The following is a 25,881-nucleotide window of genomic DNA, read 5'->3' as shown; positions in this document are numbered from 1 at the left end:
CATCAGGCGGTAATGTGTCGGGATCGAGTGCAAAGTTTGGTTTGTTTGCATCAGCCATGTCGGCTAAGCGAGGCTTGGCACACGAGAGACTTTGAATCCACCATCCCAGGCTGTTAAAGAAGTCGTCTCGCGCCGCCAAACGATTTCACAGACCGGACGTCCTTCATTCTTGTCGACAACCGCCATCATGTCTCACCTCAACAAGATTGCCCCCAACTCGCCTTCGCGCCAGAACCCCTCGGAGATTGAGACCAGCATCGCCACTGCTCTCTATGAGCTCGAGAACAACATCCAGGACATGCGCGCCTCCCTGCGCCCCCTGCAGTTCGTCTCTGCCCGCGAGGTAAGAAGCAGCATCACATGAACACAGCTGCCATCGCTTCGACGATCGACAATACCGGGGTCATCGAAAGTTGTGAAGAGAAAATTCATCAAGTAGAAATTTCAGGAGCAAACCGAAGGCTCAACACAGAAGAGGAGGCCACGGGAACACACACACACATCAGACCAACGGCTTGATCAATCGAAGAGGCGGTGGGCACTGGGCGGCGAATCATTCGCTGACACCAGGATTCTTTTAGATCGAGGTTGGTCACGGCAGAAAGGCCATTGTCATCTTCGTCCCTGTTCCTCAGCTCCAGGGCTTCCACAAGGTCCAGCAGCGGTAAGCAGCCATAGTTGTCAGCTCTGCGCAATACCCCACTAACGCCTTCGCAGCCTGACCCGTGAGCTCGAGAAGAAGTTCTCTGACCGCCACGTCCTCATTGTCGCTTCCCGCCGCATCTTGCCCCGTGCCAAGCGCAGCAACCGCTCGCGCACCACCCAGACCCAGAAGCGCCCCCGTTCGCGCACTCTGACCGCTGTCCACGACGCCATCCTTGCCGACCTCGTCTACCCCGTCGAGATCGTTGGTAAGCGCATGCGCACCAAGGAGGACGGCACCAAGGTCCTCAAGATCGTCCTCGACGAGAAGGAGCGTGGTGGTGTTGACTACCGCCTCGACACCTACTCTGAGGTCTACAAGAGACTCACCGGCAAGGGTGTCAACTTCGAGTTCCCCGTCGCTGCCGCCGAGTACTAAATGTATTCTAATTGAGGGATGATTTGCGTCCAAATCATAAAAGTCTTGGTCTCTTTCAGCTTCTTCAATTCCAAAAAAATGTGTTGTCACGTGGGGGCGCCTGGCGCTGGGAAAGTCAAGGGATACTTGTTAAGGTAGACGAATACCACGCATGACACCGTCAGCTATACCCTTCATCCTTTTTAATCGGGTCAATCATGAGTTATGTCCTATTCATCTTTGCTCGTTGCCATGTTGTCCTTCTTACGTGTTAACTGTTCTCTCATGCACTGCAAATCCAAAGTCTCGATTGCAGATATCGTTGTTGAATGTGGTCTTGATGTGTCTTATTCTAATTATGTTGTGGATGGTCAAGTTGTTTTAACATACATAACCCCAGACGCCAAATGGTATCATCTACAGACTCTTTTCGATCTTCATGGCCTCAGCAATGCCTTGCTTGACCTTTTGTCTGTCCTCCTCACTCAGTCTCTGAAGGGGACGTCTAGGGAAACCGCCGTAGCCGTATTCCAATTCAATAGCTGCCTTTGTGCCGGGAATAGCGGCCTTGGTGAGCACCCAATCACCCTTGGACAGGATCTTCTGGAGCTCCATGGCCTCATCATACTTGCCCTCTGCGAACAGGTTCCAGACCTTGACACACAGCTTAGGCATGACGTTGGCACCACCAGCGATGATACCGCTACCACCTGAAGCGGCAGTCTGGAAGGTGAAGTCGGCGATACCACCGAACGCCATCCAGCCACTGCCCTGACTCTTGGGTGAGCAAGCGTTGGTCTCGAGAGCAACACGAGTCAACTTTCCAGTCTGACCACAGGTGAATTTGGCACCGATGATCTTGGGGTTCTTGGCCAGCTCGATCATGAAGTCTGAGTCCATATCGATGCCAGCAACAGCACCAGGGTAGTTGTAGAGGATGACAGGGCAAGGCGAGGCATCCGCGACGGAGATGTAGTATTCCTTGATGGCCTTCTCGTCCATGGCGGCACGGTAGTACGAAGGAGGAACCAACAGGACGTACTCGGCACCGACGGTGTGGACCTGGTTGATGAGCTCGAGAGTTCCACGGATGCTCATTTCTGAAGCACCAACAATGACGGGAACGTCCTTGTAACCGGCCTCATCAAGTGCTTCTCTTGTTGCCTTTGTGACGGCAACCTTCTCTTCGCGTGTGAGGTGGACAGCTTCACCGTTGCTGCCCATGCATACCAGACCGACAAGGCCGGCTTCGGCCAATCTCACTGCGTGCTTCTTGATTGTGGGAATGTCGAGGTCCTCTGTCTCAGGGTTGAAAAAGGTCATGGTCGGGGCATAGATGCCATGACGGAGGGGGGTGAGGTTGCCGTTGGTGGCCATGATTACAGATGTGTCTTCTTTAACGGGAAATGGTATGGTAACGGAGCTGGAGCTCAAATGCTGTAATTCAAGATGTTGTGCAGGAACTGAGAAAGGGAGGAAATGGGAAAACAGAAAGCTGTTGCTGTGCAAACCTTGTACTTAACATGGCGGATAAATTCAATCCATCTGCACACGTACCTCGCCCTCGCGATATTTACCCCCGCCATGAATGGAGTGTCAGCGGCGTGGGGCAGCTCAGGCCATCCACCGAAACGGTCTTGGTCGGCGAATGAGCCGCGTGCACAGGCGCCAGAGACAGGAAGAAGCTGATTTTCCACCAATGAAATCCAATATCTATTCTGTCGGCAATTGACACGGAGACTCCACAAACTACACCCCGCCATGTTTGTCCGCGAAACTAATCCTCCGTCTTGGTGATGCAATTACCCTTGAATCCACTTGTGCCCTCGTGTCCTCGCTCTGTTCTTTGCTTCTCTTTCCCAGTGCCTTCGTGCTTTTCGCAGTACTGAATTGAACCAGAGATCTAGCTACAAACTAGCTCGTACGTCATGGCTCCTCTCAATGTTTGTATGGTCGGTACTGGCGAGTACACGACAGGTTTCGTTGGTGGCGGTGCTTCTGGCTCAGACAAGAAGGTCGGTGTCGTTGGCTTGACCCTCTTCGACCTGAGGCGACGCGGCAAGGTTGGCAATCTGAGCATGGTGGGAACTTCGGGAAACAAGTTCCCTGGAATTCGTGAGTAGAGAGCACGCTCGAAACCTTGGAGATGGACGAAACGAGACTAATTTATTGTAGGTGAGCATTTGAACAAGAACATCTCTCAGGTCTACAACGGCCTCGACACTTCTTTCGAGTCTTTCCCAGCCAACGACCAACGCGACCCTGAAGCCTACAAGAAGGCTATCGACGCTCTCGCACCTGGCGATGCTATCACCATCTTTACGCCTGATCCGACTCATTTCCCCATTGCGATGTACGCTATCGAGAGAGGTATCCACGTCATGATCACCAAGCCTGCTGTCAAGCTTCTCTCCGAGCATCAACAACTGCTCGAGGCCAGCAAGAAGCATGGCGTCTTTGTCTACATCGAGCACCACAAGAGATTCGACCCTGCCTACGCAGATGCTCGTCACCGCGCACTGAAGACCCTGGGAGAGTTTAACTACTTCTACAGCTACATGTCGCAACCCAAGTCACAGCTTGAGACATTCAAAAGCTGGGCAGGCAAGGAATCTGATATTTCCTACTACCTCAACTCTGTAAGTCTCCCGACAAAGAGAGCATATGACCAAAGCTAATCACCTCAGCACCATATTGATGTCAACGAGAGCATGGTCCCCGACTACAAGCCAATCAAGGTTACCGGCAGCGCCAGCACCGGTATTGCTACAGGTCTTGGCTGTGTCAAGGAGACCGAAGACACAATCACGCTTGTCGTTGATTGGGAGAAGAAAGATGGCAGCGGAAGACGTGCAACAGGTGTCTACACTGCCAGTTGGACAGCGCCACAGAAAGCAGGTGTGCACAGCAACCAATACTTCCATTACATGGCTTCGAACGGCGAGGTTCGTGTCAACCAAGCCAAGAGAGGCTACGACGTGACTGAGGACGAGACTGGTTTGACTTGGTACAACCCGTAAGTTTTCGTAGTTTGTCCCCAGCATATTGGTACATTAGACTGACTGGCACTCACAGCTTCTACATGAAGTATGCTCCCGATGAGTCAGGCGACTTTGCTGGCCAAGGAGGTTATGGCTACGTCTCATTCGAGAAGTTCGTCGATGCCATCACCGCACTCAAAGACGGCAAAGCGTCGCTAGACGACCTTGACAAGCGTGGTCTCCCAACATTGAAGAACACTATCGCCACAGGGGCTATTCTTGAAGCTGGCAGAAGGAGTCTGGACGAGAACAGATCTATCCAGATCATCGAGAAGGATGGCAAGTGGGAGCTGAAGTAGAAACGACCAGTACGACATGATGAATTGTAAGGAAGCTCGAAAGTTAATAATCATATATATGCATCCTCCCTGTGTGTCACAATCGCACGTCTGCAGCTGTAGCAGTACACAGTCCTCTTTCTCAGAGAGGCGAGTGCTCGGGACGTGTTGAGTGGGTCCTCCCGTCCCTATAGACGTCGTTGACCAGTGAAAAATCACTGTGCATTTGCGCAGCCCTCGAATCACGAATGCAACTCTGACCAGAGGGTAACAGACTTCTGGTATTTATGCATGAATATGCTGCTGCACAACCGAGTGGAGACGCTTCCCATCCGACGTCATTGAGTGTGGAGATGCTCGTGTCATCCGATGCTCATGGTCGTCCTTTCTTCGTCTCTCTTCTTCTAGTGCAGTAATTAACGTGCTATCATCCTATCGAAATATTACTCGACGCCTGTTTAGTCTGTTTCATGCCTAGTTACGTCCTGTCTCATACCGCAAGACACGAACAACTATGGTCGAGGCCAAGCACCAGCCTCAGTATGAGCTACTCTACCATCCATCAATTCCTGGGAGAGCTGAATTCATTCGCCTGATGTTCGAGGCAACAGGTACTAGCTATACCGACGTTGCCAACGAGAATCCGCCCGACGACTCTGGACTCCATGGGTATGCACTGGTGCAAGACATGTCGGATCCTAACAGCACTGGTGATGATGACGGCAATCCTCCCGTCTTTGCACCGCCTGGCTTGCGTATACATGGTGTTGGCAAAGGTGGGAGACCGCTTGTCATTCATCAAACGCCCAACATCCTGTTGTACCTTGGTGGCTCTCTCAAGCTTGCTGGCTCGGACGAACCGGAGAAGTATTATGTCAATCAGCTTGCTTTGACTGCACTGGATCTCAACAACGAGACACATGACACACATCACCCTGTGGCTGTGGCGAAGTACTACGAAGGTAGAAGTCCCGATTATGTTTATTGCGATACCGATTGACACAACTGTCAGAACAAAAGGAAGAGGCACTTAAGAAAGCAACTGATTTCCGCGAGAATCGTCTTCCCAAGTTTTTCAGCTACTTTGAGCGTGTGCTCAAACATAACCAGTCAGCAGGCAAAGACAAACATCTCGTTGGCGAGTCGTTGACGTATGCCGACCTTACTTTGTGGCAAGTCATCGATGGTCTCAAGTTTGCTTTCCCAAATGAGATGAGACATAGAAGCTCAGAGTCACCTCTGCTGTTCGACACCTTTTACCCAAGTCTCAAAGAAGAAGCTTGGCTGAAGAAGTATCTAGACAGTAAGAGAAGGAAGCCCTACTCGATGGGTGTTTTCCGACACTACCCTGAGCTTGACCGACAGTGAACAAGTGCGGTGTCTAAGAAGTGACGGAGGGACATGCTGAGAACAACAAGACAAGCGGATGTGATGAAGTAGCTGAGGTATGTAAAGTATCTATTGGCCGTCTCTCACCCTTCAAAGTGACGTCGGTGATGTTCTGGTGCGTGCTTGTCCGGACGCGTTGTCTTGATTGCTGGTGTTAGTAAACCGACCTCTCCCTCCCAAAATATGTGGATAAACTCCCGCCACGCGATATTATCAACACTACTTGGTCTTCACAGATCCGAGCCATCGCAGTCTGAACTGCTAGAGTCCAACCACTTGTCCGACATGTCTGAGATTCATCGTTCCCCCAAGACAGTGCAGAAGCCGAAGAGTAGAAGACAAGCCTGGGTGCATCGCCGCCGTCAAATTCAGACGGACCAAGAGAATAAAAAACAGCCAGAACAGAGCGCAGAGAATCCAAACACTACCTTGGGACCTACAGCTTCCACGATCTCAACCATGGCCCCTCAAACTTTTGATGGAGCTCGGCGCAGAGCAAGCTTACAAGGCATCGGATCTACTCTGAACTTTCTAACCCCTCCCACCGAGTCCAAGGACTGGTCATCGCCTCAAAGCTGCCCATCTCCCGCCGGCGACGATCTCAACGATGCCGTTACTCACAGACCCGCTACACCAGAAATCATCAAAGTCACTCACCAAACCGACAACTCAGAGACCATGGGAGTCGGCCTGCAGATTACACCAAGAACCACTTTCGACCGCGACCCGGTCCCTACCAGCCGCGTCGCAGCCACTTAATTCAGTAATATCTCCAGCACTATCGAACAAAAGATCCTTACCACGCTTGGCGACCACGATTTCTTCATTCCTCCAACTGCTTCTCTCAACGCGTCCTCTCTCATTCTGTTCAAGCACAGTACTCCATCTCTTGAGCGTATCCGCCTGCTCCACAACCAGTTGTTCATTGAGCTAGGCCGCGTGGTTGAAGAGCAGTTGCAGCCTGCTATGAGCCCAGAGATGAGCGCAGAGGCATACAGCCTGAAAGAAGAGCTCATGCTGGGATTGCTGACTGAGGTTGTGCCCGCCTTGAACCACCTCACGGAGAGAGTGGGTAAGGAGGTAAAATCAGGTATTCAGAAGCACAGAGCTGGCCTGAGACTTTGGGCCGGAGAAAGGGGTCAGAAGAAGGAAGGCAACTAGTGACATTCAACGAGCATGGTTCGTGCTGCTTCTCTTGAGGCCAGTCTCATTTGTTTGGAATATCCACTAATAGATCCGTCAGGTCATCAGAAAGCTGAAGGTCAAGTTGCTCGAAGCTATGCGATCTGACGTAGCAAGCATATTGAAGAACGAGAATCATGGCCACGCGAGACGCTGAACAGAGATTCTTCCTCCAACGAGTCTCTCATGTACGCATTGCATGCTTTCACAAAATATTTGAGCCCTTTTATCAATATTGCGCCGTTTGTTGGTCGCGAGGAAAGGAAATTGCGAGGACACATCATGGTGTCCAAGATTTATGGCAGCCAAGCAATAGTCGTCTAATCTTGCATACCCCTCTTCATGCACTTCGTTGATCTCCAGCTCCTTCTCAAGTGACACGCAACGAACAGGTGAGGAGCCAGGCGCTGATATGTTATACATACCCCTCCGCTGAGAATGTCCAAGAGGTAGGCAGGTACGACCCTAGCTTGCACTTCCCATCCCGTCTCGTGAATACAAGGACTCCCCTTGTCGCTTGTACGGTACTTCTCTCCAAAACAAAATAAGCAGCCTCATGTCTAGCAGATCCAATTCAACATGCCATCATTACGATGTCTCCTTACTCTACTGTGCGTTGTGCTTTATGTCAGTTGTGGCGCTTGCACGTATAGCTTCGGGGAGTCGCCAAACTTGAACAAGGAAGTGCCTTATAATCGCAACTACTTCTATGTAGGGGGCAAGTATGTACCAGACGAATCTGGTAGCTACACGTTCCAAGATCATATGTATGTGGAACGACTCACTCCTCTCGGAGGCGCACGAAAGCAGACGCCGCTCGTCTTTATCCCGGGTGCTGGTCAAACAGGAACAGTATACTTTGCCCTACCAGTTACTTGCTCACCATTAAGCTAACGACGCTCGCAGAACTTTTTGAACAAGCCGGACGGTGGTAGAGGCTGGGCTTCTCTCTTCATTATGCAAGGCTTCGAGGTCTATATCGTCGATCAAACATCTCGCGGTCGATCTGCGTGGATACCGAGTGTCGGAGCTCCTCAAATGACAGCCTCGTCTGTCGAGGTGATTCAGCAACGATTTACCGCACCTCAAGACTACAGACTCTGGCCCCAAGCAGTAAACCACACAGAATGGCCAGGGAGTGGACTGATGGGCGATGCAGTATTCGATGCCTTCTTCGCTTCCAATGTTCAGTACTCCAGCAATGACACCTACTCCCAAGCGACTGTACAAGCTGCAGGCGCCGCTCTTCTCGACCGCGTTGGAACGCCGGTCATCCTCATCGGTCACAGTCAGGCTGGTCCAATGGCAATCCTGGTTGCGGACGCTCGGCCAAACATGACCGAAGCTGTGATCCTGCTTGAGCCCGGCGGTCCACCTTTTCGAGGCGCAGTGTTCAACAATGCGAGTGCTCGAGCATGGGGACTTGCCGACATACCGCTTCTATATTCTCCACCAGTCATAGACCCGACACTTGATCTGGTGAGAGAGATCATGCCGGCACCGGACAGTGATCACGACGGCTGCGTCCTACAAGCATCTTCACCAGCACCGAGACGTCTCTTCAACCTAGTGCCTAAGCCCATCCTTGTCGTGACTGCTGAAGCCTCTTATCATGCGGTATATGACCACTGTACAGTGTCATACTTACGACAGGCTGGCTGCGTTCGAACCGACCACCTGGAACTGGGAAATGCTGGAGTGCATGGAAATGGTCACATGTTGTTCCTAGAGAAGAACAGTCGTGACATATGGGTGTTGCTTCTCGAGTGGATCGAATGGCATCTGGCTTAGTGGCAGTCAAGGTCTGTTTGCCTTCATATCTGCTGCCCACTATCCGCCTAATACTCTCAGAAACACAATATTTAATTTCTTCCTGCAAAGACTTCATGGAATGATTTGACCGCACCATACGTGCTAGACTTGTCCACGATAAACTCGGTGATGCTGTGGTCGTGTTGGGCGAGGGTAGGAGCTACTGGAGGGGATACGCATATACACGCGCGTGTACAGAGTAATCAAAAGCATTACTGATCCGCATCTTAATCCGAATAGTGATTCAACAATCGCGGGAGACTAGCTTCAACTGAACTTGTCAACTCGGAGATGCGTAAGTTTCTTGGAGTCGGTGTCTCTGGAATGGTTGAATATTGGTAGAGATACGCCCCGTCAAAGGGAAGCGCTCAGAGTCAACGTCTCGCGCGATCAGATCTCTTCGCGCTTGGGTCGACAATCTACAAGTTAACGACAGGTCACGATCCGCATGCAGAGAAAGGAAGTCGTCATGGGATACCGATGAATACGAGCTCTTGTTCATAAAATATGAGTTTCCGGATCTGTCGGATGTTAGTTCGAAAGATGTGAAAGACGTGATTGACGCTTGTTGAGAAGGAATGTTCAAACCCGCTGAAGCTGCCGTGATCGGTATTGCCGAGCGCTTCAGGGGCCAAACCTGAGATCATTCAACAATGTTACAAGTACATTTGGTAGGAAGTACAATTCAAAGCCAGAGATGATCGAAGTAGAGTATTCACAATCGTGCAGCGCCGACCCATATGGCGTCTTCTTCCATCGATTTCATGATGAGATGGTCGATGGATCAGTAGGATCGTATAGTCGATGTTGATACCCTTTTCTGTTTCACTTACGAGCAAGAGTCGCAGGCGTGACGAGCAGCAAAATAAACCACCCCCACCCAGCTGGGTAAGGTGGAAAGAAACCGGCAGCCCCCGCGCTCTCTTATTATCCTGGGGTGTGTGAAAGTATTCGACCGTCACCAGGATTGAACTCGTGCACGGTCGAAGATACGAGGTTGGCGAATGCCCAAGCCAGCCAAGTGGGCCAAACACACTCCAGTCGGGTAGGAGCGGGGCTCATGCTTGGCCGGGGACAAGGAGGACACGAAATAACTTGTATATAATGGTTGCGGGTAGTGAGGTTGATTGAGTTAGTTCGAGTGTTCCAGCGTCTTAGTCTAGAGCACCAAATGGTCTCGTGACCCTGCTTCTCAAAGCGAGATCATCACATGTCGAGGCACCCGCGAAAAAACACACATCTGCAGTTCGTTCCTCAGTAAGCATTGCTTGGGCGGGTATACACCAAGAACTATTGCCGTTCAGGAAACATAATTTCGCTGGGTATATACTATTGAAGACTTCCCGGCATACGTTCAAGTCTCACAGAGACTTCTTGGTATCGCCTATCGCAACCTGAAGGCCTTCCAGAATCTCTTTGGCGGATACGTAAACGAGATATATCGGGAAGGCGATCCAGAGACCATTAGGCAGAGCCCAGAGAAAGAAGATTGACGCGGGGTCGTTATGTCCAATATTGGCAAAGCCAGAGAAGACCTCATTGAGCCCTGTTGAATCCGTTAGACTTGACACTCTATCTCAGGCGGGCAGTACCTACAGTAAAGCACTGTCTTACTCAGAGTCATAAGAGCAACGCCGTATAGGAGAACGACAGCTTTGGCCGCAGCGCTCCCATGTACTGTTCGGCTTTGCGCAAGCTTGCCAATCTGCTGCTTGTCGGGAGCGCCAGTGCCTTGGACGGTCGGTTCAGTCTTTCCATGAGTGTAGACCAGATAGAGATAATAGATGTATCCTACACATTCGACGACGTTCACGCCAGATTGAGCAGCAGTAAAGCCATTGCCCGAGTTGTAGGCGGGCCAGCCATAGACGTGATCAACTTGGCCATAAAGCTCGTATGGCACCCAGAGAGGCTTTTGGTACTTGCCTCCAGGCATTGAGTGCGGACGTAGAAAGACATAGAACGTGTCCCACGTGACCAATGGTAACGATATTCCGAGCCACAGTAGAGTCAGAAACGACGGCGTATGAGACCAAGACTTCTGACTGTTGTTTCGATGGAGGACGTCTTGCGATGTCGATGTCGTCATCGTGGATCGAGCTTTCTTCGAGGGCGTCTGAAGAATCGACTCATCGGGCTCTTGAGAAGGAAAGTCCTGTGGATGGTTGCGAGTCGAAACCATGTCGCAGAGCAGGTACCAAATGCCAATGGACGATTCTGTGAGGAAGGGAACGAAGGTGTTGTGGAGAGGGGTTCGCAAGACCTGCGTATGCTGCAGGTGGAACTCACTAGCGCTGATCCCCGCGTTTGTGGCTTGGACGGGCTAAGGGGCCCTCCCTCTTTTGGTGCTGCGTAGCCACGTGTTCCTCCGACGCGACCATGTCTACACATCTCAGCCAACTATACCGTGGCACGGCATCAGCCTCAAAGTGATGCCCGTGATGATTTGATTGACCATATGCTACGCTGCGTCAAGACGAATCGAGTCGGCGACGATACAATGTGTCCCGAACCAATGAGCAGTAACTTGAGACGATCAAATCTCAAGGTCTGCTGTTGTCAGCTTGATTGGGTACCTTACACTTGCTGACCACAGCATTCGCCAAGAGACACAAGGTCATACTCTGAGATAGGTGACATCTAATGTCGTGTTGTACGCGTGGCCGGAGCTTAAATACTCGTCGTCGGTCTTCGGGTCCCCACGATCCTTGATGGTTTGGTTGATATCGGACTGGGCGTGGTCATACACGGCTGATCACACTCAGATGGCAGGTAAGGCCTTAAGTACAGCCAATTGTCCGTTTCCGTGAGATTGGAAGCCTTTGTCGTCTGTTCCGCTCCAATCAAGTCGCCTTTCCTCGCGCTCGACTTCACCTAGAACTCATAAGCAGATATCGCTCTCGATCATACAATTTTGGAAGCTACATGCTCGCTTTGCTCCTACAATGAGGTACCTGCCGGCACTCGCAGTCATCGCGCTGAGCTTAGGTTGGCGCCATAGATCCGGCGTGCTGGCAGGACGGCTAATTTGATGATCAGGCTCTACTCATGCTTGGGAATGGCGTGGGGGTGATGATAATGGTGGCTCTGACTCTTCCGGGTCTTCTGGATCTTCTGGATTTGGTTCTGGTTCATCTGGATCAGGATTTGGTCCAGGGTCTGCTGGTTTTTCAATTCCTTTTGGTGGTGACTTCGAAAATGCTGAACGCATCATGATCGCTCATGGTGTTCTTGCGTCACTCGCATTTGTGATCTTCTTCCCTTTTGGAGCAATCAGCATTCGACTTTTCAGCTTCTCTGGATTCCTCTGGTTCCATGCCATTGTCCAAGCGCTCGCATACCTTGTCTACATTGCCGCATTCGGACTGGGAATCTACATGGCTGCGCAGATCCGTCGGGTGAGTCGACACCACGGCAGGTATGGTCAAGACGTCGTTATTGACTTTTGTAGCTTGATGAAGCGCATCCGATCATCGGTATTGTGCTCTTTGTTCTTATCTTCTTCCAACCATTCCTTGGTTATATTCACCACCGACTCTTCAAGAAGTACAAGCGTCGTACCTTCTGGTCCTACGCTCACATTTGGCTTGGACGAATCATCATCACTCTAGGCATCGTCAATGGTGGTCTTGGCCTTGAGCTTGCGAACAAGTAAGCTTCTGTATGGGATCCGACTAAAGTGCAACTAACGCTGACTCGTGGTAGTACTCGCAAGGGTGAAATTGCCTACGGTGTTGTTGCGGGTGTCGTCTGGGTTGTCTATGTCATCAGTATCTTCGTCGGAGAATCTAAGCGGAGAAGAGACAGAAAGGTAGCCATTCGTGCGGAGGCAGAGCCAAAGAGAAGCGATAGCGACTCAAACGACTTCAATGTGCCAGGACGTTATGCTTAGTTAGATTCGTCGAGCAAATCCCAACATAGGATGAGAACTATGTAAGATAAGTTTGGCTACCAAACACGATCTTCCGGCGTGCTAGAATTAGTCACTTCCAATTTTTCATGATAGACTCAGGGCAATAAGGAGCTATCGAATGGCATAGTCGTCGTCTAGAGTTGGAAAGCCTTCGCGGAGAGGCGATGAGGCAACTTCCAGTAGACACTACTGATCTACCGAAGTAGGTGGTATTGGTGGTATGCGTGGCAAGATCCTGCAAGTAGGTAAGGGGATATCGAAATTTTGAGTTTGTTCACTAGATTATAATATTCAAACAAGATTTCAGCATCATATAGTACCAAGACGATTTCACTAGCGAGCACCACCACATTGCCAAGCCTTTTTCGCGCCGACGAGCAATAAATGATCTTTCCTATCAGCTCACGCGACATCCAACTGTTTGCTACGAGTACGGTCATCGAAACAACAATTGGCATAGAGACAAGGCTGCAATTTCGATAGTGTCTGGCCGATTCCAAAATTCTTGGGAGGAGCGCTCAGTCAGCGCCTGACAATCTGTGCTTTTTTTACAGCATTCGGCGGTTCAAGGTCCACGGTCTGGACGTTTGACAAAACATCCAGACTTCTTACGCATTTTGTGTTTTGTGATTCGGAATCATTACAATCATGAATGGTTCACCATCGATGGACAGCGGCCACACGAACGGCCAATCCGATCATCAATCATTTCTAGGACATCTTGAAAATCAACTGGATGGCTTTCGCAAATCGGACGCTCAACGTGATGCTCTAGTTCAAGTGGGACAAGCTTTGTGTTTTTCCACAACCACAACCCAGGCTAATTCCATGACAGGAAGTTATCCACAAGTTCGTGGAGCTCCAACAACAATACCATAATAAATCCGAAGACTACGAGAATGAACTCGCTTCTCGGCGAATGTGGCAAGCCCAAGCTCGTAACCTTGAACGCTCGCTCCAAACAACAAATATGGGTCTTGTATGTTCAGAACTATCTCTGCCAGAAGATTGTAGCTGACAATGGGCAGGAGGCAAGTGGATTCGTATTAGCCTTGATCGACGGAGACGGTGCAATTGTGAGTCTTGATGATTTTATCACCATCGTCTTATCTTTCTGACCTTTCAGTTCCACGATTACCTTTACAAGGCCGGCAGTGATGGCGGTGCTGATGCTGCTCAAGAATTGCACGATCAAATCCGAGCCCATGTTGCAGAATGCTATCCAGATCGCAACACCTCTGGGTACGACATCATGGTTCAGATATTCTACAATATGGAAGGTCTCAGTCATAAGCTCAAGAGTCTGGGTATATTCAAGAACCCTAATGAGATGGCCCCTTTCGCCAGAGCTTTCTCGCTTAACAAATCCTTATTTAGCTTCATCGACGTTGGCAGTGGTAAGGAAAGGGCAGACCACAAAGTCCGAGGTAGACACTGATACTTATAAATTTCGCTAAGAATGGCGGAGCGTGGCTGACTAGTGCTACAGAAACTCTGCGGCTCTTCCTACCCAACATGCAGTGTAAGCATGTGATCTTTGGAGGATGCCATGACAACGGATATCTTCCTACCCTCGATCCCTACAAGCGCGACCAGAACACTGCCCCTCGCATCAGTTTGTTAGAGACACTACCCATCCAACCTGGCTTCACACAGCTCGGATTCAAGGTTGTGCAGTTCCCGACGGTCTTTAGATCAGAGCCTTTGCCGGACAAGTCAGCTATACCCGCCTTCTTCTCTCCAGTGGTCCAAAACACAGCAGCCACTCAGTCTACTTCCGCTTTATCTAGTCGAAGTAACTCATTCGCAACCGGTGGCGCATCGGTCAACACGGCTCCAACCCCCGTACAGGCCGTCACATCTAATGCTGTCCAAGCCGCTACTTCCAATCCATCCGGTGATAGCTCGTGGGCGACTGTGGGCAAGAACGCTCCCAAAACCATCAACATCGCAGCCAAGAAGGCGCCAGCTCGCAAGTTCATCCTTCTGAACGCCTATGATGAGCGACTTGATTCTATACTACCAAAGGCCGACCAAGCAGCTACAACTCGCTTCACTGAGCGCGTACGCACTAAGAAAGTCTGTAACAATTACCACCTCAATGGCAAGTGCAAAGCCGGCAAGTACTGTGATTATGACCACGGTGAGCGCTTGAGTCCTGGCGAGCAACTGGTGCTCAAGCACCGCGCTCGTACGAGAAGCTGTCCGGACCGCGGCGATTGTAGAGACTTCGACTGCACTGATGGCCACGTTTGTCCTTATGGAAAGGACTGTTATAATGATAATTGTTGGTTCCAGGAAGTACACGATGTCGACACTGTAAGTCAATCTGACTTCTACCCTTGTTGTGCGTACTCTACATGTACTGACTTTCCTGCAGAAAGTTGTATCCAGGATATTTGAAAGTGGAGAACAGGAGTGGAACATGAAGTAAGAGTATGAGGGACTAAGCATAAGATGATATGTTACACGACAATAGGCTCGTACTTAGCAACTTCTCCTATCAGCCGTTGAACAAAGAAAAGGCATTTGCGATCGGAGCCCTGACCTGGCCTCGACTTATCTCGGAACTCTCAAGTCACATCGGAAGATCGAAGTCATTGATATCATCAGACAAGGCAACGCTCGCTGTGACGTTTCAGAGAGGCTTTCAAGACGTGGTTACAGGCGAATTAGTCCGTCACGAAGGAAGAGCTGCGAGAGAAGCGACTGGTTCGTGCGCCTCAAGACGTCCTAGCTCACTAGTCGCGAAGAAACTGTGTCTGATAGCAGACATAGTGTCAGAGGCAGCTGTTTCGATTCCGGTATTTATGCATCTTCATGTACGTCAATCGTTATTATTGTGATCAGTAAATGTACAACTTGACCTAGCGTCCAAGCATGACTTCGGCCAGACATGGTCTATCCGTTGTATGAACCTCCACCTTCCAGGATGTCCTTGATGTTGATCTCTCCTGTTCCTCTTTCTAAAGGCTTGGGCTGGTTCGCACCTTCCTTCCAGCCAATCATGTAAATAGTTCTAAATGTGGCAGGGATGCTTCCATCTTCGTTACCATACAGCTCCTTGTAGATGGCCTCTGTGGCCAAAAGCACGTCCCTTGAGATGGGCCCAGGTGTGCGCTTGAGAGCAGCGTTTGACTCGCCCATGGCTTGCAGATCACGCATCAGGTGTAAGGTGCTGGGATAATCGACGATAATGTCGTCGACGTCAACTGTGAGCAGCTTGAAGCCAGCACGAGTGAGGAGATTGCCGACATCGCGCACATCGGCGAGTGGTGAGACGTGAGTGCCAATGCCGCCAAGACGATCCTGCTCAGCGAGTTGCAAAGAGCCACGGAGCTCGAATATAGAGTCACCGCCAGACATGGCTGCAATGAAGGGAGCATCGGGCTTGAGGACGTTGTTGATTTGGGAGAGGACGGATGGCAAGTCGTTGATCCAGTGCAAGCTCAGCGATGACATGACGAGGTCGAAAGAGTTTGCTTCGAATGGAAGCGTCTCTGGGTTCTGAAGCACATGGCGTGTCAAGGACATGTCTTTGTTGAAAGGCTCGTTCTGATCGCGATGCAGCATGGCCTGGTTGTGGTCGGCGCATGTCAGGTGGCCAACTTTTGAGCTCAATGGTTCCGACACGGGTTTGGCAGAATCGGGATCCGGGTCTGGTAGGGTGAGGATACGGGCAATGTTGCAGGCATTGGCACCGAAGTCGAGCACCTTGTCGAAGTTGCGGTTGATATCCAGGAGACGGCTGCACAGCCGTGTGGCCACCTCGTCTCTCAGATAGTCTGTGGCCCTTGACTCTTCAATGTCTGCGGCGGCGCGGCATCGTTGCTGTTGCTTGGCCTCGTTGGAGAAGACGGAGATGCTAGGGGCGCCACCTTGTTGTACTGCATAACTTCGTCGGCTGCAGACGCTCAGACTTCGGGGCATTGATGAGCATTGCACTCGGCGGGCGATATAACTCAGGCGCATCTTAGGTATTCGATCGAATGGAAAGCTTGTGTCGCCATCAATTCTCACAAACCTCGACCTCTCCCCACAATTCCGTGGACATAATCGTCATTGAGTCTATTGTAACGTCTGCCGGGCGGCATGCTTCTGTTGCCAACTGGACCCTGGACATTCTAAACAGCTCAATCAAACAAAGCTAATTTGGTGCACTGCATTCATCGCTCTTTCCACCGTCCATCAATGTGCTCTTTCTGAACATATTGCCCAAATGGCCACATTCCCCTACACGCTAATCGCATGTCCTTGCACATCTTTCACTTCGCCCTCAGATACCAACGCGTCGTCTATAGAGGATCCTGACGACGATACGACCTTCAATCCGCACCACGTTCGCGCAAACTTCTCGTTATATCCCTACGAGCATCTGCTTTATTGTGATGATTGCCACCAAATCAGATGTCCCAGATGCTGGACCGAAGAGATCATGAATTGGTTCTGTCCAAGCTGTCTCTTCGAGGTTCCGAGTAGCGTAGTCAAAAGCGATGGTAACAGGTAAGGTACGCTCTAAGTTCTCTGTTTAATCTTTCTTCTCGCATACTGACTTTGCATCAGATGTGCCAGAAACTGCTATAACTGTCCAATGTGCACCTCCCCTCTGTCAATCAATGGTCTGGAGCCTTCAGCAAAGGATCATCTGGCTCCTGCAGACCCTAATCAACCGGCTGGTCCGTTTTTTCTGTCTTGTCCATATTGCGACTGGTCATCGTTGGACGTTGGTATACAGTTCAGCAAAGCAAACAAAATCACCGATCAGCTTGTCAGAATGCGGCGTCAGGGAAATCGTTCACCTTCGCCAAGCAGGACCAGATCTACCAGGACAAGTCTTGCGCCCACAGCTGAGTTGTCTTCTGCAGAACCGGACTCGACTCCTCCTTCACAGCCATCACAAGATAGGTTTGCAACTTTGACTCGCTTCTACAAGGACCAAATGGCAGATTCATCTGGTGCTGGTGCGAGCGGATATTCGGATAACAGCACATACAATTCACCTGGTAATCTGGCACGGATCATGAGCATTTATGGCGGTCTGTCCCACGCCGCCCTGAAGAAAGCCCGTGAAAAGCCACGACCTATGCGCGAGGCCTTGGATTCAACTGAAGGTCTTGAACTATTATCGCAACCAGCCAACGCTGAATCTACAGCGCTGGAAAAGCTCCGGACCGAAGGGTATGAAGCAACGACGACCCTTTCGCAACGAGTTAGCCATCCGTACAACCATCGTGTCCGCTTCAACGACCATCTGTGGCCTATTGCTACCCTTTTAAGAACTCGTCGCAGCAAAAGATGTCGTACCTGTCGACATATCATCGCACGACCAGAGCCAAAGATGGGTAGCACTCGCTACAAGATTCGTTTACTGGCACAGAACAACATCCCTCGCTTAGCTCTTCGCCTTCTCTCACCCTCGGCCTCATCAGCTCCTGTTTCTGCTTTTGCCCTCACTCCCGCAGCATTACAGGCCCAGCACAACACCGAGTACGAGAAGTTGAGACCAGGATTGCCAGTACAATTCCTGCTCACTCTGACAAACCCGCTGTTCGATCCTGTGCGGGTCACGCTAGCTACGCCTGCTACTACGCCTGGCAACGTGGCATCTCGAGTCACAGTCCTCTGTCCCACCTTCCCCATAGGTGCTGCTAGCGATATGTGGGATCCAGATGCTATCTCGAGCGGCACAGCAAAGGATCAATCTTCCGAAGATAGGCAGCCTGAAGCGGGAAAGGTGTGGGAAAGGGGTCGCAATTGGACAACGGTGGTCGTAGAGGTTGTACCCGGCAGACTGGACAAAAAGGCAGGAAGCACGACAGAAAAGACCAACAGCGATGAGAGCAATGGATCTGACGATGAAGTGCTCGAGATACCGGTATTTGTACGTGTGGAGTGGGAGGCAGAAGTCACGGCTGAAGACGCTGCTGCAACAGGGGCAGCGAAGGGCACCAAAGAGAGTAGAGAAATTGCTTTCTGGAGCGTTCTGGGGGCAGGCAAGATTGCTGAACCATAAAAGGGAAGAAGCAAAACACGCTCCTGTATTTGTATCTAGAGACAAGCAAGACCTCTATATGAGAGAAGGTCCTCTCCTTAATTTATGTTCTTAAGCAAGTGGTATGTCCACGGTATGCTTCCTTTTGATTATGATCTCACTTGACAGTCACATTCGTCTCAAGAAACAGGCAGACAGAGTTTGAAGATATTGGAAACGAGCCAACCCCTTATGAACAAGGCAGGCAAGGGCGAATTAGCAATAAAATGCTGCTGCTGCGAAAGGTATCCGTAAAGAAAGGTGAAGCCGAACGCCAGTCCCTGTGCTTTTCGCTCTTTTTCCCCCAAAGAAAAGACCCATGTAGAAAAGGAAAAAGGATGCAAGTAGAATGAAAACGCCGTGAAGGTAGGGGGTGATGGAACAACAAAAGCCAAGCGCACACACACATAGTTCAAGTCGTTTATGCGTCGACATCCATGTCTTCGGGTCCAGAGCCTCTGACCAATCTCTGCTTCTTCTTGGCCTTGAGCTTCTGCTGGGCGAGTTGCTGCTTCTCCAACTCCTCCTCCTCTTCCTCGTCCAGCTCGTCGACAACATCCAGCATCTCGCTCTCGTCGTCGAGAAGCTTCTGTGCGGCCTCGCGCTCGGCAGGGGGCAGCAAGTGTTGGTTCTCTGCGACGAGCTTGCGGTCGGCCTCGAGATCGCGCTCCTTGTTGCCGCGCATGCGGTTCTTGTAGAACTGGCGCTCGCGCTTGCCGCGAATTTCCGAGACGCGCTGCATGGCCTTGAGGGTGGCGGCGACCAGGTCGCGGTTGTAGCGGACGGGGACGTTGCGGCGGGCGGCGAAGGAGAGGGTGCTGTCGACGGTCATCTCCTTGCCGTGTGCGCGACGGAAGGATTTTGTCCAGGCCAGCTTGCGGGGGTTACGCTTCATCTTGAACTGTAGAGGGTAGATGTGTTAGCGAGATGCGCCTTTCTTGGTGATTGGTTTGCTTTTCCTCAAACGTACGTTCTTGTGGCATTTTGATCTGCAGAAGCGGAAAACACGAGCATCGTTGCGGACAAAGGTGATACCCTTTGACGGGTAGCAGGGCTGCGAACAGAAATAGCACGTCTCGATTCTGGAGTGAATGTCAGTAGCTGTTTCATGGCTTCTCTGTGGAAAAGAGTGGTCGCATACCTCATCTTGTCGTGAGTTTGTCAAATGTCAAGATGGATGGAACAATAATTCTTTCTGCGGGCGAAACTTCTTTGGATACTGCGGAGTTGCCAAGACTCTCCATCTGCGGCGAAGGCTCGAAGGCACCGGAGGACGGAACTTGAGACGTACAAACCTCCGAACTTTTCCACGCTGCTCGTCGTCACCAAGTCGCTTTCACCAATACAAAAGACACAAATACAACATGGCTACTGCTCTCGCTGTCGGGTTCGGAATCGCTGCTACCGCCTTCTTCGTACGCTATCTGCGGATCTCATGCGCGACGAATATTTACTAACGTTGCTCGACAGGGTCGCGCTGGCCTCGTGGCTTTCAAGCGCTACCGTGGTGGCACCAGCGCAGTAGGCAAGGCCTTCTACAAGGGCGGCTTTGAGCAAAAGATGACCAGAAAGGAAGCTGCCTTGATCCTCGAGACCACGTTCGTTCCTGCCGTACACTTCTCTATCTGGAAGCACGCCACTAACCGTCCCTGTCACAGAGAACGCGGCCTCACTCGCGACATCATTCGCAAGAAGCACCGTTCGCTCATGCTGCTGAACCACCCCGATCGTGGCGGTAGCCCTTACCTGGCCACAAAGGTCAACGAAGCAAAAGAACTGCTGGAGAAGACGACATAAATCCCCACCTCTTACCATATCAACATCATCATCTTGTCTTACTATCGTCCTTGGAAATCACAGCGCGGCGTTGGCGGGTTTGCCCTTTTCCAATCATCTGGCTTGGGCCCACTTATTCTTTCTATCGAAAACACACCTACACTTCTTGTATAACATCTCCTCTCTTTACGAGCAGAAAGAACTACTGCATTTGCACATTGAAGCGCTTCTTCCTCGAGAACAAAATACATCTATCTATTATATCGACGACGATAAAACGATCTACGCTCTATACATACATTTTGCAAAAGAACCCTGACAGGCACTTATGCCTTTGCGTTCAGCGCATTGCCCTTCTCCACCATCTCCTCGATCAAATTGTTAAACTCCTGTCTGAGCTCAATAGGCACCACATGCCCCTGTTCCTCGAAAAAGGCCTTGCGAACACCACTCTCCTCACCACCCAAAGCCTTCAGCATCATCTCAGCGTGAGGGAAAGTAATCATACGATCCTTTGTACCGTGCAATACCAAAATACGCTCTCTACCCACGTTATCACCAATCTCCTTGAGTTGAGCATCGGTCTTGTGATGCCAGCCTGCAGCAATCGCTTGTGCCATGAATCCTGTACGGTTGAAGTATTGCGGCATCTGGCGTTTTGCTACTTCTTGTGCGGCGAAGCGGTCTCCGTTTGTTGGGAAAGGTTGAACTTTATACTCGAGACCGTCAGGGGCTTCGAGGAAGGCGTCGGTGTAGATGTTGTGTTTGACGTGGGCTAGTTGGTCGTCGATGCTGCGAGGGATGAAGAGGTTGATGCGGTTACGCAGGTTTTCTACAAAGCCGACTGTGTTTACCAGTCGAGGTGCTGTGGAGATGAGGTTGAGTGTTGCAATGCGGTTGGGAATCATGTATGCCTAGACATTCAGATCAACATCTCTTCATGTTTCGCTCGAGAATGTGCTGGAATTACTCACGAGTTCTTGAGCGATCATACCGCCCATGCTGATGCCGACGAGGTTCAATTGTCTCTCCTTGGTCCAGCCAACGTGATCAATGACTTCGAGAAGATCCTTGGCCATCTCTGAGGTCGAGTAACGTTGTAAAGGCTTGCTACTCTCACCCATGCCGCGGTTGTCAACGACCAGAGAGGAGTATTTCGATCCTTGTGTATGCGAAAAGTCCTTGGTCTGTCTCTGCCATGAGGTTTTGAGTCCACCAAGACCCATAATCCACTACCGTTACATCATGTTAGATCCATACCTTTTTCTCATTCTCCGTCTGATGCTGTGATATCTCCACCAGAAGTTGATGACCATATACAATTCCCACGTGGAGCACTCCTTTCATACATGACCAAACCGACATGTCTTGCAACACAACATGGAACAAAAAGAGAAAGACACTTACCACCATCTTATTCTCACCCTCTCCATGTACCTCCCACGCGATATCAAGAGGCCCTCCCCTCCCCTTTGCAACAGACAACTTGCCCTTAGCCTGAGGCTTCAGATCCCATGTGATGTGCGGAAACTCGGGATGCACCTGCAACTCAGCAGCGGTAAGAGGCCTGTTCCCGCATGTCAGTTTTCAGTCCTATCACATTGGATCGTCGAGTGGCCACAACGGCGATAGAGGAAGGTTTTCCGTATAGCCATTTCCATTACGTCCGCAGACTTGGGTCGTGATAGCCGACGTCTTTTCTCTCCTGCCCAGACAAAAAAATAAAAGGATACATACATTATATTGTAGTTTTGTGCAAGTACTCGGTGAGTGTTCCCAATAGACTGCAGTCAAAGATTATCAAAAACGATGCACGATTTATTACAAGTAGAAGTGATTCAAGCAGATCTCAGTGGTTGGAATACGTAGGCAGAGTGATCGGCCTGGCGTCGCGTGCTCGCGTTGATGAAAGTCCGTGCTGGTCTTGTCAAAAGAAATCATCAAACATTGAGCATCTTTCCTTCTCTTCCTCCCATCATCCCTATCCTCGCACTCTATTACTCTCGGTGCTGACTACAGCTTCTCGAGCATCAGTACTTAGTACAGCTATCGGATGAGCTACCCGGTTTGATGTGTCAAAGCCATCTTTTCCACTGTCAGACCCTGCGAGCTTATTGTCACCTCCGCTCCGCAATCGAATCCGGCAAGAGCTAGTCAGGTAAGTGATCGTACAGCAAGACACTGCTGACAACAGATCCAAAGCTACAGCACTCACGAGCGTCACGAGTAGGTGTATGCACATTGGTTCTGTGTTGTGCTGGCCAATGCCAAGCTTTGTTATCAGAAGCTCGCTCTGCAGCTGCTGAGATTGGTCAAGCTAATGAGATCTCTGCCTTTGCAGCAGGCGAGCTTGTACAAGATGCTATGTAGGTTCGCGGCATGAAGGGAGAATGGTCGAGCTCAAGCGCTTGCGATATCGACAGTAGGTGCGAGCTCAAGACCTTCTTCTCCACCTTCGCTGGTCATCATTCTCGTTTCCAACCCTCCTTGATTATTTGCATATTCTCTCTTTCAATCATCTCTCATGCATGCCATCGTCACAAACATAAAAAAAAATGCTCGCCTTAACAACAGGGACAACAAGAATGGAGATGCCGCAACAACGTAAACCAAAAAAAAAAGACGCCACCCATGTCAATCCAGGACCTCGCCAACGGTCAGCACTTGACATTGTGTCGGCGAGACTGGTGCCCAGTGTCGTATAACAATCATCCAAAGGGACAAAAAAGGATCCTCGTACCCACGCAGAGTCTACCAGCCGAGACGAAAGACAAAACGACCATCGAACCCACAAGGAGAAGAAATAGATGGAACGAGGACATCCACTTAGCGGCCATCAACCATCGCCTATGCTGAGCCCATACGCAAGAGGGCCTCGATGGCTTCACGCTCCTGAGTAGTCCGGTCGATTTCCATCGGAGTGGTGCCATGACTAGGAGGGACCTGGTTGACACTACCTCGGTGCTGAGTATAACTCATTGCGGATGGCCTTCTGGCGAACTGAGGTGTCGATCTTGCTAAGAGTGACGACCTAGCGCCGCCAGCACTTCCATACACAGATGCTGTTCGTGCTTCGTGCAAGGATCCTGGAATACTGATCAGGTTGTAGTTTCTTCTGGTACCAGGAGAGGCCGCTGTTGACACGGAAGCCTTGCGCAAAGCATCTGGTCCCATCGCAGCCCAATCCTCTTCTTCGGTCTCGTCGCCCTCACTATCGGAAGTCACGGAGTCGTCCTCAGACATGGCTGATGAGGAGCCATCGAGAGACATCTTGTCTGCCTCGTTCTCTTCCATGCTCATGTTCTCTAGGTGGTCGTCGTAATGGGAAGCCATCGATGACTCTGCCCAACTGTTGAGCTGATGGCCTTCCTGGGGTTTGAATGAGCCAGGAAAGCCTGATCCCGAGTACGAGGCAGCATAACTTCCGGGCTCGCTGGGTGGCGGGGAAAGCTTTCCGGCTCGATAGCTTGAGCTCAGATCAGGGCGTTCGCCCTTTGTGTGTGCGTCCCATCTGCCCCATCCTACCTTTTCAAACACGACGCCGCCATCAGCACCACCGCCCGCCCTGTTCTCCAAGGCTGCGACAACCAACCTGCGTGCCTTTGCTGGTGGTATGCGCGAGAATCCAGGAACGGACTGCGTCAAACAGGCCATGACGTGCCTGATCGCGACAGGTCCATGTCCGAGCATGATGCCTGGCAAATGGTGCTTTGCAAGCATGGACGCGGTAATGGACTGCGAGGCGTCCAGCCCCGAAAGAGCGCCCTTGCTGAGGGGAAGAGCCGAACGAGAGCCGTCCTCTTCGTCGATACGAATGGGAGGCGGCGAGAGCAGGCCGGCCTGCGCGACTGCAGGCAAGCCCGGAGATACGGAGTTAGGGGGTGTGAGTGGCATGCCGGCACCGTGTCTGGCCACAGCAGCAGAGAGGTTGCTGACGGTAGAGTGTTTGGCCATGCCGCCGGTGTAGGATGAAGAATCAAAGGCCATGGTGATGGCAGAAGTTGCAGGGTGGGCCATGTTCGCTGGGTAATGCTGGATGCTTCTCTGCGGCACGAGATACGAGTCAGACTGATGAATACGTTGATGACGTATGGATCAAGGCGACGGTGGTTCAAAAGGAAGAGACAAAGGCCTTTGGATGTTTGCTGCCTGGTATGACTTACACCGACGATTGAAGGAGACCTTTGGTGTCTTTATGGTGTTAGGGTGGGTAAATTGCTGAGTGGTTGTGTGCGCGACTTGATTCACGTAATCTAGGTACGCGAGATACACAGCGGGGTACGCGATTACGGACTCGATCGATGAAACAGCAGGGTCTCTTTGTTGGTATTGTTGCAGAGAGCAAGAAGGAAGAAGACGAAAATTGTTCAGTGCGATGATAGCAGAGTGATTAGCGAAAGGAAGAACTTGGTGATCACGTAGTAGGAGCAAGGTCGTCAGCAGTTTACGCCTGCCTCATGATTTGAGCGTGGTTTGTTGATTGGCTATCACATCGAGGTAGCCACCATATGGGGAAGTCGCACTCGGGCCTTCAAAGTCTAAGTCTACCTATTTGTTCCATGCGCGCTGCGCGTCTTCTGAGAGGCTACAACTCGTCATGGACGTTTGAGCCACAGTTTGTCTCGCGGATACTTTAGCACCGCTCGAAGCTCACACGTGTGGTCCAACTCATGACCATTCTCGTACTCAAATAAGGCCTCAAGACCAAGACCAAGGATCCTGCTGTTATCGCGTTGCCCGATGTCGCCACGCCTCCAATATTCGAGGGGGTCAGCCATCCTCCTCATCGGCTTGGGTCGCCGGAGGTGCTCCACGATTTCGCCCGACTTCCGAACTAAAGCCCCACCCACCACGCGCCTCAACTCAACGAGCTCTGGCCTCATCATCCTTTGTCAACCAGCTCGCTGCTGGCTTGGACCCCGCAGCAGCTCGCAGAGAAGGATTTCCAGATTCCGTGTCAGGTCTCGCTGCTGCACTCCGGCAAAAGGTTATCACATTGCCCCTTTGACAGACTGAACTCAAACTGCGTGAACGCTCAAATATCGGCGGTGCCGGAAGCGTCTGGCCTGTAGCCGTGCGTCGAGACAACAACGGAGAAGGCAGGCAGGTATGCAATGCACCTTTACACGATCTCTCGATTGCCATGGACTATCGAACTTGTTTCTAGGGCTCCCAAGACTGATCACAGGACCCATCTGCAGGCCGTTTTAGCAATTGTGTATCGTTCGGCTTGGAAAGTACGTCCCGTGATGCAGGCAGGAGATAACCTTGTATCAAGCGGTACCTTATCAGATGTTGGAATTTGGAAAAAATTCACCGCCTACGTCAAGCATCACTTTGGTCTGGTGAAACAGCGTCAATCAAACTATCCTGTATTACTCGACGCAGCTTCCTGTGGA

At 51.0% G+C, this 25,881-nt stretch overlaps 15 protein-coding genes across 15 annotated transcripts; 9 read left to right on the top strand and 6 right to left on the bottom strand.

Annotated features, from left to right (window-relative positions):
• Nucleotides 1-187: 187 nt before the first annotated feature.
• On the top strand, nucleotides 188-1,461 carry AUEXF2481DRAFT_706349 (uncharacterized protein; the record flags this gene model as incomplete). Its single annotated transcript, XM_013489313.1, has 3 exons — nucleotides 188-343; nucleotides 582-664; nucleotides 718-1,461. The coding sequence occupies 3 exons, from the start codon at nucleotides 188-190 to the stop codon at nucleotides 1,079-1,081; spliced, it is 603 nt and encodes a 200-aa protein (XP_013344767.1). The 3' UTR covers nucleotides 1,082-1,461.
• AUEXF2481DRAFT_673927 (uncharacterized protein) lies at nucleotides 1,177-2,638 on the bottom strand. Its single transcript, XM_013489312.1, has 2 exons — nucleotides 2,618-2,638; nucleotides 1,177-2,561 (listed from the first exon to the last, which is right to left on the bottom strand). The coding sequence occupies exon 2, from the start codon at nucleotides 2,435-2,437 to the stop codon at nucleotides 1,478-1,480; it is 960 nt and encodes a 319-aa protein (XP_013344766.1). The 5' UTR covers nucleotides 2,438-2,561; nucleotides 2,618-2,638; the 3' UTR covers nucleotides 1,177-1,477.
• Nucleotides 2,639-2,988: 350 nt separating this feature from the next.
• On the top strand, nucleotides 2,989-4,400 carry AUEXF2481DRAFT_64944 (uncharacterized protein; the record flags this gene model as incomplete). Its single annotated transcript, XM_013489207.1, has 4 exons — nucleotides 2,989-3,175; nucleotides 3,236-3,699; nucleotides 3,748-4,076; nucleotides 4,136-4,400. The coding sequence occupies 4 exons, from the start codon at nucleotides 2,989-2,991 to the stop codon at nucleotides 4,398-4,400; spliced, it is 1,245 nt and encodes a 414-aa protein (XP_013344661.1).
• Nucleotides 4,401-4,789: 389 nt separating this feature from the next.
• On the top strand, nucleotides 4,790-5,875 carry AUEXF2481DRAFT_39349 (uncharacterized protein). The gene is made up of 2 exons (XM_013489158.1): nucleotides 4,790-5,341; nucleotides 5,392-5,875. The coding sequence occupies exons 1-2, from the start codon at nucleotides 4,894-4,896 to the stop codon at nucleotides 5,745-5,747; spliced, it is 804 nt and encodes a 267-aa protein (XP_013344612.1). The 5' UTR covers nucleotides 4,790-4,893; the 3' UTR covers nucleotides 5,748-5,875.
• AUEXF2481DRAFT_673653 (uncharacterized protein) lies at nucleotides 5,652-6,631 on the top strand. The gene is made up of 2 exons (XM_013489311.1): nucleotides 5,652-5,682; nucleotides 5,745-6,631. Exon 2 carries the CDS (start codon nucleotides 5,952-5,954, stop codon nucleotides 6,525-6,527), a length of 576 nt encoding a protein of 191 aa, XP_013344765.1. The 5' UTR covers nucleotides 5,652-5,682; nucleotides 5,745-5,951; the 3' UTR covers nucleotides 6,528-6,631.
• Nucleotides 6,632-7,687: 1,056 nt separating this feature from the next.
• On the top strand, nucleotides 7,688-9,011 carry AUEXF2481DRAFT_39346 (uncharacterized protein). Its single transcript, XM_013489157.1, has 2 exons — nucleotides 7,688-7,802; nucleotides 7,857-9,011. The coding sequence occupies exons 1-2, from the start codon at nucleotides 7,716-7,718 to the stop codon at nucleotides 8,739-8,741; spliced, it is 972 nt and encodes a 323-aa protein (XP_013344611.1). The 5' UTR covers nucleotides 7,688-7,715; the 3' UTR covers nucleotides 8,742-9,011.
• Nucleotides 9,012-10,123: 1,112 nt separating this feature from the next.
• AUEXF2481DRAFT_28950 (uncharacterized protein) lies at nucleotides 10,124-10,944 on the bottom strand (the record flags this gene model as incomplete). Its single annotated transcript, XM_013489066.1, has 2 exons — nucleotides 10,124-10,308; nucleotides 10,359-10,944. 2 exons carry the CDS (start codon nucleotides 10,942-10,944, stop codon nucleotides 10,124-10,126), a joined length of 771 nt encoding a protein of 256 aa, XP_013344520.1.
• A 464-nt stretch (nucleotides 10,945-11,408) lies between these two features.
• AUEXF2481DRAFT_39342 (uncharacterized protein) lies at nucleotides 11,409-12,735 on the top strand. The gene is made up of 4 exons (XM_013489156.1): nucleotides 11,409-11,750; nucleotides 11,802-12,160; nucleotides 12,214-12,413; nucleotides 12,468-12,735. Exons 1-4 carry the CDS (start codon nucleotides 11,708-11,710, stop codon nucleotides 12,652-12,654), a joined length of 789 nt encoding a protein of 262 aa, XP_013344610.1. The 5' UTR covers nucleotides 11,409-11,707; the 3' UTR covers nucleotides 12,655-12,735.
• Nucleotides 12,736-13,323: 588 nt separating this feature from the next.
• AUEXF2481DRAFT_28948 (uncharacterized protein) lies at nucleotides 13,324-15,109 on the top strand (the record flags this gene model as incomplete). The annotated part of the gene is made up of 5 exons (XM_013489065.1): nucleotides 13,324-13,524; nucleotides 13,566-13,751; nucleotides 13,802-14,102; nucleotides 14,165-14,994; nucleotides 15,056-15,109. The coding sequence occupies 5 exons, from the start codon at nucleotides 13,324-13,326 to the stop codon at nucleotides 15,107-15,109; spliced, it is 1,572 nt and encodes a 523-aa protein (XP_013344519.1).
• Nucleotides 15,110-15,576: 467 nt separating this feature from the next.
• Nucleotides 15,577-16,605, bottom strand: AUEXF2481DRAFT_4488 (uncharacterized protein; the record flags this gene model as incomplete). The annotated part of the gene is made up of 1 exon (XM_013489011.1): nucleotides 15,577-16,605. The coding sequence occupies one exon, from the start codon at nucleotides 16,603-16,605 to the stop codon at nucleotides 15,577-15,579; it is 1,029 nt and encodes a 342-aa protein (XP_013344465.1).
• Nucleotides 16,606-16,894: 289 nt separating this feature from the next.
• On the top strand, nucleotides 16,895-18,688 carry AUEXF2481DRAFT_28946 (uncharacterized protein; the record flags this gene model as incomplete). Its single annotated transcript, XM_013489064.1, has 2 exons — nucleotides 16,895-17,178; nucleotides 17,239-18,688. The coding sequence occupies 2 exons, from the start codon at nucleotides 16,895-16,897 to the stop codon at nucleotides 18,686-18,688; spliced, it is 1,734 nt and encodes a 577-aa protein (XP_013344518.1).
• A 439-nt stretch (nucleotides 18,689-19,127) lies between these two features.
• On the bottom strand, nucleotides 19,128-19,852 carry AUEXF2481DRAFT_4486 (uncharacterized protein; the record flags this gene model as incomplete). The annotated part of the gene is made up of 3 exons (XM_013489010.1): nucleotides 19,128-19,607; nucleotides 19,677-19,788; nucleotides 19,848-19,852. The coding sequence occupies 3 exons, from the start codon at nucleotides 19,850-19,852 to the stop codon at nucleotides 19,128-19,130; spliced, it is 597 nt and encodes a 198-aa protein (XP_013344464.1).
• Nucleotides 19,853-20,070: 218 nt separating this feature from the next.
• On the top strand, nucleotides 20,071-20,503 carry AUEXF2481DRAFT_88346 (uncharacterized protein; the record flags this gene model as incomplete). The annotated part of the gene is made up of 2 exons (XM_013489237.1): nucleotides 20,071-20,121; nucleotides 20,177-20,503. The coding sequence occupies 2 exons, from the start codon at nucleotides 20,071-20,073 to the stop codon at nucleotides 20,501-20,503; spliced, it is 378 nt and encodes a 125-aa protein (XP_013344691.1).
• Nucleotides 20,504-20,664: 161 nt separating this feature from the next.
• On the bottom strand, nucleotides 20,665-22,342 carry AUEXF2481DRAFT_673248 (uncharacterized protein). Its single transcript, XM_013489310.1, has 4 exons — nucleotides 22,220-22,342; nucleotides 21,890-22,049; nucleotides 21,457-21,714; nucleotides 20,665-21,396 (listed from the first exon to the last, which is right to left on the bottom strand). Coding segments are annotated over exons 1-4 (1,008 nt in total). The 5' UTR covers nucleotides 22,222-22,342; the 3' UTR covers nucleotides 20,665-20,808.
• A 545-nt stretch (nucleotides 22,343-22,887) lies between these two features.
• Nucleotides 22,888-24,847, bottom strand: AUEXF2481DRAFT_673283 (uncharacterized protein). The gene is made up of 3 exons (XM_013489309.1): nucleotides 24,646-24,847; nucleotides 23,223-24,526; nucleotides 22,888-23,128 (listed from the first exon to the last, which is right to left on the bottom strand). The coding sequence occupies exon 2, from the start codon at nucleotides 24,497-24,499 to the stop codon at nucleotides 23,330-23,332; it is 1,170 nt and encodes a 389-aa protein (XP_013344763.1). The 5' UTR covers nucleotides 24,500-24,526; nucleotides 24,646-24,847; the 3' UTR covers nucleotides 22,888-23,128; nucleotides 23,223-23,329.
• Nucleotides 24,848-25,881: the final 1,034 nt, after the last annotated feature.

The sequence above is a fragment of the Aureobasidium subglaciale genome (genome assembly GCF_000721755.1).
Source record: "Aureobasidium subglaciale EXF-2481 unplaced genomic scaffold scaffold_8, whole genome shotgun sequence".
NCBI lineage: Eukaryota > Fungi > Ascomycota > Dothideomycetes > Dothideales > Saccotheciaceae > Aureobasidium > Aureobasidium subglaciale.
Note: the sequence above shows the minus strand (reverse complement) of the source record. Positions and strands in the feature narration are given on the sequence as shown.